The sequence below is a fragment of the Perissodus microlepis genome, chromosome 8, assembly GCF_051167445.1.
Source record: "Perissodus microlepis isolate ML-2025 ecotype Zambia chromosome 8, ASM5116744v1, whole genome shotgun sequence".
In the NCBI taxonomy this organism is placed as follows: Eukaryota; Metazoa; Chordata; class Actinopteri; order Cichliformes; family Cichlidae; genus Perissodus; species Perissodus microlepis.
In genome coordinates, this window is record NC_140468.1 from 18,832,913 (window position 1) to 18,842,338 (window position 9,426).

Below are 9,426 nucleotides of genomic sequence, written 5' to 3' on the forward strand. Positions count from 1 at the left end.
GGCATTCATCATGTTGAAGCACCTCTTGCTACAAGCAATACCCAAATTTAGGTAAATTAATCTTAATGTTAAGGTTCATGTTGTTTCGGAGGTTTCAATATTATTTGAATGTGTACATTTTCAATGTGTAGCGCTACCTGTCAGACAAATTCGGGGTACGCGAACCTGTTTAGGACGGTGGGCTTGCCTGTGATTTGTTTACGCAATTGAGGCAGGCAGTTTTGTTAGCCTGTGTCAGGCCTGCTATCTAAAGTTAGCCGCACCAAAGAACGCAGGAGTCGGCGGTGCAGAGTTAAAGTAAGAAAAGTAAGAAAAACCTTATCTGTATCTGCTTTGAATTAACCTCAAATCGAGGGCCGCTTTCTGTGGTAATATTACACATAGTCCCTTTTTTGGGGGGTTGGCCTTCGTTCAACAAGTTAGCAAACTAATCCACCCAGGTGTTGAGGGTAAACTTTTTTTTAATACCTAATCTTGTTAATATAGATAGCTATCCGGAACTGACTAAGGCGAAGAAAAGACTTTCACGACACGGTCTCGTGGCGTAAAATAATTTTGTTCGAGTCTGTTTGTAATATACATAAGGAAGTTTGTAGCACACGCCCTTATCTTTCTTTTTTTCTTTTTCTTTTTTTACGTGTGAGTAATAAGCCTGTTGCTGCAGAACAAATAATATGGTGTGCAATCCTGAGCGATGTTTATTATGGGTCTGCTCTTTTTGTGCTGAGAAGCGTCTGGATCTGTGCTGGCACATCTGAATAAGCAGAGATTCACAAAGGTTGATGCAGCAGAAATAGCTGGACTGCTAGACACTGCTGCCTCCAGTATTATTTCCCACAGAGTGTATCTGTGAATGCCAGCGAGTTTTGTATGGTTACTTTGACACATGCAGGTTTATAATCCGCTCCACACTGGAACTGTATATGACAATTTGTATTTGCAGTGGTATGTATTTACATAAGTGTTTACCATAATCTCTTTTCTCCTTTTAGGCAGGTCAGTGGGCCAGTAATGCGTTAAGGCAGTGATGGAGACCACAGACCAAGCCACTGAGGGCGACCCTCTGAAGACAGGAGAAGATGGTGCAGAGGCAGGAACAGTACCATCAGCAACAGAGCTGAAGAAAAAGAGCTGCAAGGAGTTGGGTTTTTCCAAACTGTCTCATTGGCGAACTGCAGTCTTTTTCTTGTCCTTGTTCCTTTGCCTCACCATCGTGTTTGCCTTCTCCTTCATCATCCCCTGTCCCGTGAGGCCACAATATCTCATTACCTGGAACAGTTCATTCCCTGGAGCAGGTGAGTGCAATTATATGCCTTTCACTGCTTGACTGTGTTATAGTTGCAAGATAATTAGACACTACTTTCTCTTTTCTTCACCACAGCAACCTACAACTTCTTAGCTTTTGAACATGCAAATGAAGACAAGGTGATAGATGTCATGTTTGTTCTCAAAACCACAGAAGTGACACAGAACAGATCATGTGCTGATGAAGGTAGAGACTGATCCTCTGTTTATGAGAATACAATACACCCATTGTGTGTTATGTTTGTTTAGAAAAACTGTGGGTTTTCCAGGTCTATCCTCACCATGCGTGTTTCTGTTGGCACTGGATGGCACACATGGAGAGAACCTGTGGGACTGTCCGCTGGAACCTGACTTCCACTGGGCCCAGTGTGGCCTGGAAAGAGAAACGGGCAGAACCTGGGACTGTCTGCTGTCCCATTCTGACAAACTCACAGCCATCGACAAACGTACAGGTCAGTGAAAAAACAAACTCAATGCAAGTAGTGGCAAATCAAATCCTTTATTTAATTAAGAGGAAGAGAAATAGGGATTTTACTGGCTAAGAAAAAAATTGTACCCATTTCCAATTTGTTAGCGGCAACAAATTACTGACATACCATTTAATGTAGTGTTCCTGAAGTCTAGTTAAAGAAAGGAAGTAAAGCAATTTTAACTTCTAAAGATCCGTTTTAGGTAAAGAAAGATGTCTTTTGTAACCTGCGTTGTTACTGTGCGGTGTGGTTGTCTCAGGTACGAAAATCTGGCAACAGTCTCAGCCGACTGGGCTGCGCAGCTCTGCGCCCGTTCTCAGTGTCCCAGATCTGGATGGGGACAAAGTTGGTGATGTGGCTCTGGTGGCATCTGATAACACACAGGTAAAGGTGAAGTTAAAAGTTATATTATTCTGTTTCTTGGTTTTTGGTATATTTTATTATGTTTTTCTCTTGTTGTAACAGGACTCAAAGTGTTGATATTAAAGCAAAAATGGAATCGTCCCAGTCTTAGTGTCTCCTGTCATATCTGCAGACTCAGCTGGTATTGCTCTCAGGGAAGACGGGTGACCAAATCGGCACTACGGTGGTTCTCGATTCCACAGAGACAGCCAGTCATCTTCTGCACCGCACTGAGAAAGATTCTTACTACGTACTACTGCAAAAAGGTTTGTGTATGAAATCATCCGTGACAGTTACTCTGCAGGCAAACCGGTTGAGCAGGTTCTAAATGATAAGTGTTGCATTTTATCCAAGTACAGTTGCAAAACTCAAACTGTTACAGATTTTTTTTAATGCTTAGTCATAACAAAAGCTGAATAACAACAGCTGCACTGTTATACCTTTTATAGGATCACCTTCAGTCTAGGCTTAAAAGATTATGTGAATCTTTGTCCTGTAACAATTTATTTAAAAGTTGAATAAAGTCATATGTTATGATTAATAATAACTTATGGACCCAAAGAAAATTACCCGCAGGTATTAGATGTCTACAAAGGAGGTGGGTCAAAGAGATTTGGTTAGGGTTCAGGTGTGCATCGAACGCTTCAGTAACAACATTTTTGGAAAAGAAACGTTATCATAGAGATGTTTGTTAAATATTGATATTACCTGATATTAACCTTGCTGCATTTTTTAACAACAGTTCTTACAGTGAGGCTCATTTACTGTAACATTTAATCTTTACTCGCTTTTCAAAAGATTCGTCAGCTTTTAGTTTTCTTCCTGTTGTTGATTCTAGGGCAGGAAAGGGAATTATTGAGTGAGTGAGTGTATTTACTCGTAGACACTGGGTTGTATGGCTGGGCACTGTGGAAGATCGCTGCCAAGGCTAAAGCAGGGATGGATATGGGTCTGAAGAAGGACCAACACCTGGAGAGAAATGCCAGTGGCACAGACGGCCTTGTACCCATCTACGAGTAAGAAGGAACTTTGATTATCACTTCTGCAAAACCGCCTGTTGTCATGGGGATTTTTACCCTGAGACTTGCTATTTGTTTCTGCTTTATAGGTCTGAAGTGAGTCGAATGCTGAAAACCGATGAAACGGATGATTCATCCAACCTGCTGGTTGTGGCTGGGAAGGAGGTGGCATTGCTTGATGGCAAACATTTGGAGCTACTGTGGAGATTCAACACCAGCTCAGTCCTCAGGTAAACCGACTGTGTATGCTTTAGATTTCATGTGCATAGAATAAGAGGAAAGTGCTTAGTTACACCGCACAGCAGCTTAATTAATGCCTCAGTACAGAGTGCTACAAGGTCGATACCACTGAGATTGCTGGACAAATGCCATAATGCCATGGATACAGAAAGGGAAGAAAAACAACAAGAGCACTTACCTACATCTTTCCTACCATAATGAATACATGACATGCATTAGTGCAATAACATAATCAGTGTTTACAGATACACTAACATTTGTGATTCTAAATTTAATACTTCACCTAAAAAAAGTTAGGCTATTAAGTAATTACATAAACAAAAAACATCTTTATTTTATTTATTTATTTTTTCCCCCTGGTGAGCAGCAGTCATAGCGGTGCAGCACTTGCCTCACAGCAAGAAGGTCCTGGGTTTAAATCCAACATCTGGCCGAGTTTGCATGTTCTCCCCATGTTTGTGTGGGTACTCTGCCTTCCTCCTACAGTACAAAGACATGCAGTTTGTGGACTTAGGCTCATTGGTGATTATAAATATGTGTGAGTGTGGATGCATGGATGGTAGAGCTATATCATTTATAGACCTGGAAAAATAGTCCCTAAATGTGCTGTAGACATGTCCATATCCACTAAATAATTTATACATCACATTAAAATAATATATTTGCTCAGAAGTCAGATTGTGTTAAAACACAACAAAAACCAACGATCTCAAACATTCAGTATTAAATTCTGGTCATTTTTGTGGGAGAGCAAAATAAATATCAAAGTAAACAATTTGTTGTTATTAACTAGGACTCGCTGGGTGGAGAAACAGCTTTTTCTCTTTATTTTTTTCAGTGAACCCTCTTTTGGTCATTTTAACAAAGATGGTTTAATAGATGTTGTCATTGAGGAGGATATTGGCAACAACACAAAGAGGGTAAGTTAAATTGAAAACGTATCAAACAGCTTTATTTCGATGCCTGACTGCTGGCATGAGGTGATCAGTGTGAATCATAGAAAAACTAGACCACTTTGGTTTTAAATGTAGATAATAATCCTGGATGGGAAGACTGGCGGTGTGCTGTGGGAAGTCCAGCTCTTGGCCAGTCCTAATTCCCCGAGACCCGCTTCCATCGACACCACCAACTACTTCTCAGTCTTCATGTTTTGGGGCTTGATGCCCTCAGAGTCAAACTCATCTGTAAGTACACTACCTTTATGAATATGATCATTTTACACGTTTCTCACAAACAAAACTGTTCCCTGACAGCTGCAATGTTTTCCTTTCAGGAACCAGTAACAAGTGAACGACGCTCTTACATGCTGCATCCTCTCTATTCGAATGTTCTCCTCGAGTCCACTAATGTCGTAGACCACATTATAGCATTTAAAGGTACCTCTTGTTCTAGCAAAGTTATTACTGGTACGATGTATTTCCAGGGTGTATCTGATATCCCCGTGTTGGTGTTATACCTGGATTATCTTAATTAATGTTGGTCCAGGTTCAACATTGCAAGTGACCAATCACATGTTGATGACATAGTTTTGCGCCTTGGAATAAAAAATCCAAGCAACGTGATTGGTCACTTGCGATGTTGAACCTGGACCAACAATAATTATGTTTAAGAAACAACACAAGGAAATCAGATCGAGCAGTGTTTTTTATTTATTTATTTTTGGGTAACTTATATATTTTCATTTTAGCCACGCTGATGGAGCGTGGGCGCCATGCTGCCTACATCCTGCTGATAGGCCCTAAGGAGGAGGGAGCCGAAGGCACCGTGGTTCTCAGCAAGCGCAAGCTGAAGCAGGACGTTCCCGACAGCAAAGTACTCCGTTTTGGCGACGGGACTACAAAATCCAACGAGGACATTAAAGAGGCCTTCAACCGACTCCGCTTTAGCGATTGGTGAAAAGACCGGCTGGAACCTGTGCAGTATATCCTCGGTTTTATGCTGACTTAACTTGATTTTCCAAACCAAAGTTGTTGTACACTAATTGTGACTTTCCAACTGCTGACCAGCAAAGAAACTCCTTTATCTTTAGAAGACTTTAGGTTGATTTGCTTTGACAGGGATGTTCTCCGGTGGACAAGCTGGACATTGTCTGTATTCACTCTTCTTCACTGCATATCCTTCATATTGTCAAAACTCTAAACTTGTATAGAATCACAAAAAAAGCTGCTGTTCATTGACAATCACTCTACTCAGACTGCTGTTCTCCTGCTGATAAACCCATCAGATCTGCCTTTATGTATTGTTTCTAGCAATTTCATGCATTGGTGCAATGACCGTTAAAAACAGTAGAAGCTGGACTGTTCAGATCTATGCAACTGTATGTCACGCTGTGCTTTAAAGGTAGCAGATGCATGCCACTACAGAGGCTTTTCTTGAGTGTGTCAAATTAAAAACAGCCTAAATAAAATAGATACACAGTTGTAAGGCTGGTTTATGGTATAAACTAAATGTTATGTGTTAAATTTGTAAGGGATCCTGTCTGTGAAAGTATCAATAAGGCACTCTGGCAGTCAACAGTACTGATGTTGACATCGATGACCCCTTATCGTTACTTACTTAATCCAACATGCTGTAAGATGTAATGCTATATAACGCACACTCACAACACTTTCAGTCAATGCTGTATCAAATAAGAGTTATTGCTGTGGTTGAACAGCTCCTTATGAAGCTGTTTTCCCTTGGTAACTTATATTGAGGTTGAAGACGAGGTTCTTATTTTTGCTGAACATGGACATATTGAACCTGTGAAAGAGGCCTTTATTGGAGATGACTTTACTTTCTGACTTGTAATGAAATGTTTGGATTTGAGCTATATTAAAATATTTTTAAAGAAATTGCTTTTGTTTAATCTAAATGAATAAAAACAGGCTGTTTGTCGCCATCTTGTGGACGCACACACAGAGTGCAGTAAAGCGCGGACAGACCGTCGGCATGGATGTATGCAAGGCAGTCACGTATCTCCGGGGCAGTACCGTGCAGTTTACTCCCTAAATACGTGCACCGCATCATTTATTTACCGTGACGCAAGACTGCCGTGGGGCTGCTCCTGAATACATGTGAGGGGACTGAGAGCCTCTCCTTGTAGGGAAATGCTTGGAATTTTTATGGAAAGCCGCACTTGATGCAAAATAGGAGAAGGCGCCGAGACTTGGCTGGAAGGGAGTGGACCCGCGTGGACAGCGACCGGAGACGGATAGGCGCGCGGAGTGCAAGTGCACTACCTGTAAAGGAGTTACGCGCAGAAATGCAGCTCATGCACTGAAAGTGTAGTTAGTGCACCCGAGGCACTACACAGTTAACATGTCTCCGTCACTCTGTTTATTATTATCAGGCTAATAGACCTGCCACATAAAAAACGGACTGCTCATCTGTTCCGTGTAATAGCTCACAGCTGGTAGGTCCTATAAAGTGCGACTGCAGCACCTCCATACGATTGCAGGCATTTCTTGACAGAGTTCCTGGTTTGGCCAGCTTTACTTCACTTGAAATCCGAAATATAGGAAGCCCACATGAAGGGAAAATTACTTTTTATGGCCATCCAACTCAAACCCATCCACCTGATATGCTTTAAAACCTCAAAAACATCATATTAATGATTAACAGAAACACCGAGGAGCCGAAAACTTCCGGCTTCATAGGAGTAAAACCTCGAACAACAAATTAAAGCTAAAAACAACACCTCCCGCTGCGCCCCTGGGCTTTCACCCCTCAGGGCTTTTATTCTCCAAAACACGACATAAAGCAAACATCTGCGTGTAGACAAAAGTGCGACTGTGAGAGCCTTGTCATTTCAATGTGACCTGTATCCGCCATTCCCTTATGATAAAACTGCACGGCTCCAATATCTCCAGACCGGAGCGCACGCGTGGAGCTCGCACTGTCTCTCAGAGTAACGACACTCACCGTCCGGTGTAAAGTCACTTGAGCCGCGCCAGCATCTGCGACTAAGGTACCGTTTACCTGCATGCTCTAACCCTCTAAAGTACCGTTTTCTTCTTGCGCAGACTGTCCGCTAGGTATTGTTTGTATTTATTCTATTCATTTCTGTGTGTAGTCATCAAAATAACCGCTCGGGAAGTGGCGTGTCAAAAATGGCAACACTAATTCTGGGTATCGATAGGAAGTGTTTTAATCGGTTTTCAGTGGCATTCTTAAAGAAACTAATTACACTAGTAGAGAGAAATAGCGAATGTGTTACCAGGTTGTGCGAAAAAGAAAGAGAAACTGGGCTACGTGCGAAGGAAACGCTTTTTGGCCTGGTAACTAAGGCTATTGATTACTACTACCGGCTAATAAGGCGCATTTTACCATTTAGGGCCTTCCCACTTTGTCCTACATATTTAATCACTGCTTATGTTTGACTGTAGAGAAGAATAGTTGATGGAAGTGCCGCATTTCTAGTAGCAGCCTTCAGGTACCGCAGACAGCAATCCGCTGCACTTGCCCAAATATGAAATCTTAAGGCGTCACAGATCGTCACCGCCGGCCACTGTTCAATCTCCGCACATAGAAGGCAACCTGCAGATGTTATCCTCACAACGAGGCTGCCACACACAGGCTAATGAGTGGCTGTTTCTTTCCCCTTTTGCACCCATTCATTAGATTCTCCTTCCAGAGGTGAAAATGGCCGAAGACATTAAAGCCAAACTTGAGAAATACCGCACCGCTCCCTTTGACGCCAGATTCCCCAACCAGAACCAGACCAGGAACTGCTGGTCCAACTACGTGGGTAAGACTACACCTCAAGGTCAAAAAGGTGCCTGTTGTTTTCTCCAAATGTGTGAAAGCGACTAGAGGAACTGCCAATTAAAGCAAGACCACGCTGTGCTTTAAAAAGGCAATAACAACCTAGTAAAATTTTGGATTATTACAACGTTATTCAGTCATAGTAATCATGATAAAGGCGATCATAGCTCACCTACTGACCCCTGACCTCTGGCCTGAAGATAGCCCAGTCAGATTTCTTGACAGGGTCTACTGGAAGGTTATTTTTGATATTCACCATTGTTGTTTCTCTATTTATAGACTACTACCGCTGCCAGAAAGCTTTGGATGCCAAGGGATTAGACACCCAGCCCTGCGAGTGGTACAAAAGGGTCTACAAATCGCTGTGCCCCATCTCCTGGGTAAATATAAGAAATGTTACCATCTCATTTCTAACAGAAAAGCCACTTTGCTGAAACATGGTACATGGTAATTTAATTGGTGGGAAGAGTTTGTTTAGCAGGGGTCAAACAACTTTATCATTCCTCACATTCCTGCTCAGCCCAAACAGTCAAAATAAGGAAAACATGGAAAACACAGTTTGGAGATTTGCCCCTAATCACACAGCTGACTGAAAATACATCAACACGTTGAGTTACTTTATCAGCCAAAGCGATTCCAGTCTCTAAGCTTTGCTTAACATCAAAAGTTATTACCACCTCTCAAACTGGAACGCTTTCTTGTTCCTCCTGTGGTGTAATGACATCTTAACACAGAAAACCAACAAAGCACTACACTAAGGAAAAAAAGTTGGATGTTACAGGTGTGTTATCTTTAAAAGTGGCCCTTACACTGATATTGCTAATAATTAAACACCCTAAAAATGTAGTTTGAGGATTAACGCTCTTACATAGTTATTAAATCAACTAAAAATAAATATTTTTGTCTCAAAAGGTTTCTTTTTTTTCCTCTAAAATTTTTGTCCCTTTAGATCCAGAAATGGGATGAGCAGAGAGAAGATGGGACCTTTGCTGGAAAAATCTGAGGCTTGAGCATTTCGAATGCCGATAGTCTGCAGAGATGTAATCTTTTCAGTAGAATGTTTGTACGAGTGGTATAAAACCCGCGGTGTGCCTTTCCACTAACGCGCTGTCCTGAGATCACACCGAAACTGAATGGTCATTCCTTAAAGATACCAGGAAATGTACAGCAGATTCTGCATTAATAAAAAATATTTCAAGATATATTTATGGAACTGGCTTGTCCTGTCTTATTTTGTCTTTTTA

At 41.6% G+C, this 9,426-nt stretch overlaps 2 protein-coding genes across 5 annotated transcripts; both read left to right on the forward strand.

Moving 5' to 3' along the window:
- The first annotated feature begins 4 nt into the window (after window positions 1–4).
- Window positions 5–6,270, forward strand: fam234a (family with sequence similarity 234 member A). 4 transcript variants are annotated; one of them, XM_084937994.1, is made up of 12 exons: window positions 5–51; window positions 993–1,295; window positions 1,382–1,492; window positions 1,575–1,757; window positions 2,035–2,165; window positions 2,311–2,443; window positions 3,061–3,193; window positions 3,286–3,426; window positions 4,275–4,356; window positions 4,468–4,620; window positions 4,710–4,812; window positions 5,124–6,270. In XM_084937994.1, the coding sequence occupies exons 2-12, from the start codon at window positions 1,028–1,030 to the stop codon at window positions 5,330–5,332; spliced, it is 1,647 nt and encodes a 548-aa protein (XP_084794120.1). In that variant the 5' UTR covers window positions 5–51; window positions 993–1,027; the 3' UTR covers window positions 5,333–6,270. The 4 variants fall into 4 exon arrangements, with proteins under 4 accessions (XP_084794120.1, XP_084794118.1, XP_084794121.1 ...); XM_084937992.1 differs by lacking the exon at window positions 5–51 and adding an exon at window positions 196–306; XM_084937995.1 differs by lacking the exon at window positions 5–51 and adding an exon at window positions 196–306 and having other exon boundaries at window positions 2,035–2,159.
- A 929-nt stretch (window positions 6,271–7,199) lies between these two features.
- On the forward strand, window positions 7,200–9,395 carry cox6b1 (cytochrome c oxidase subunit 6B1). The gene is made up of 4 exons (XM_084938006.1): window positions 7,200–7,385; window positions 8,039–8,165; window positions 8,462–8,562; window positions 9,132–9,395. The coding sequence occupies exons 2-4, from the start codon at window positions 8,060–8,062 to the stop codon at window positions 9,183–9,185; spliced, it is 261 nt and encodes an 86-aa protein (XP_084794132.1). The 5' UTR covers window positions 7,200–7,385; window positions 8,039–8,059; the 3' UTR covers window positions 9,186–9,395.
- Window positions 9,396–9,426: the final 31 nt, after the last annotated feature.

Bases quoted from the DNA above. Each gene is read 5' to 3' on its own strand.
- fam234a (XM_084937994.1), top strand. From the start codon at position 1,028: ATGGAGACCACAGACCAAGCCACTGAGGGCGACCCTCTGAAGACAGGA. The intron at 3,427-4,274 runs GTAAACCGACTG...TATTTTTTTCAG, and splicing joins AACACCAGCTCAGTCCTCAG to TGAACCCTCTTTTGGTCATT. The intron at 4,621-4,709 runs GTAAGTACACTA...TTTTCCTTTCAG, and splicing joins CCTCAGAGTCAAACTCATCT to GAACCAGTAACAAGTGAACG.
- cox6b1 (XM_084938006.1), top strand. From the start codon at position 8,060: ATGGCCGAAGACATTAAAGCCAAACTTGAGAAATACCGCACCGCTCCC. The intron at 8,166-8,461 runs GTAAGACTACAC...CTCTATTTATAG, and splicing joins CTGCTGGTCCAACTACGTGG to ACTACTACCGCTGCCAGAAA. The intron at 8,563-9,131 runs GTAAATATAAGA...TTGTCCCTTTAG, and splicing joins CGCTGTGCCCCATCTCCTGG to ATCCAGAAATGGGATGAGCA.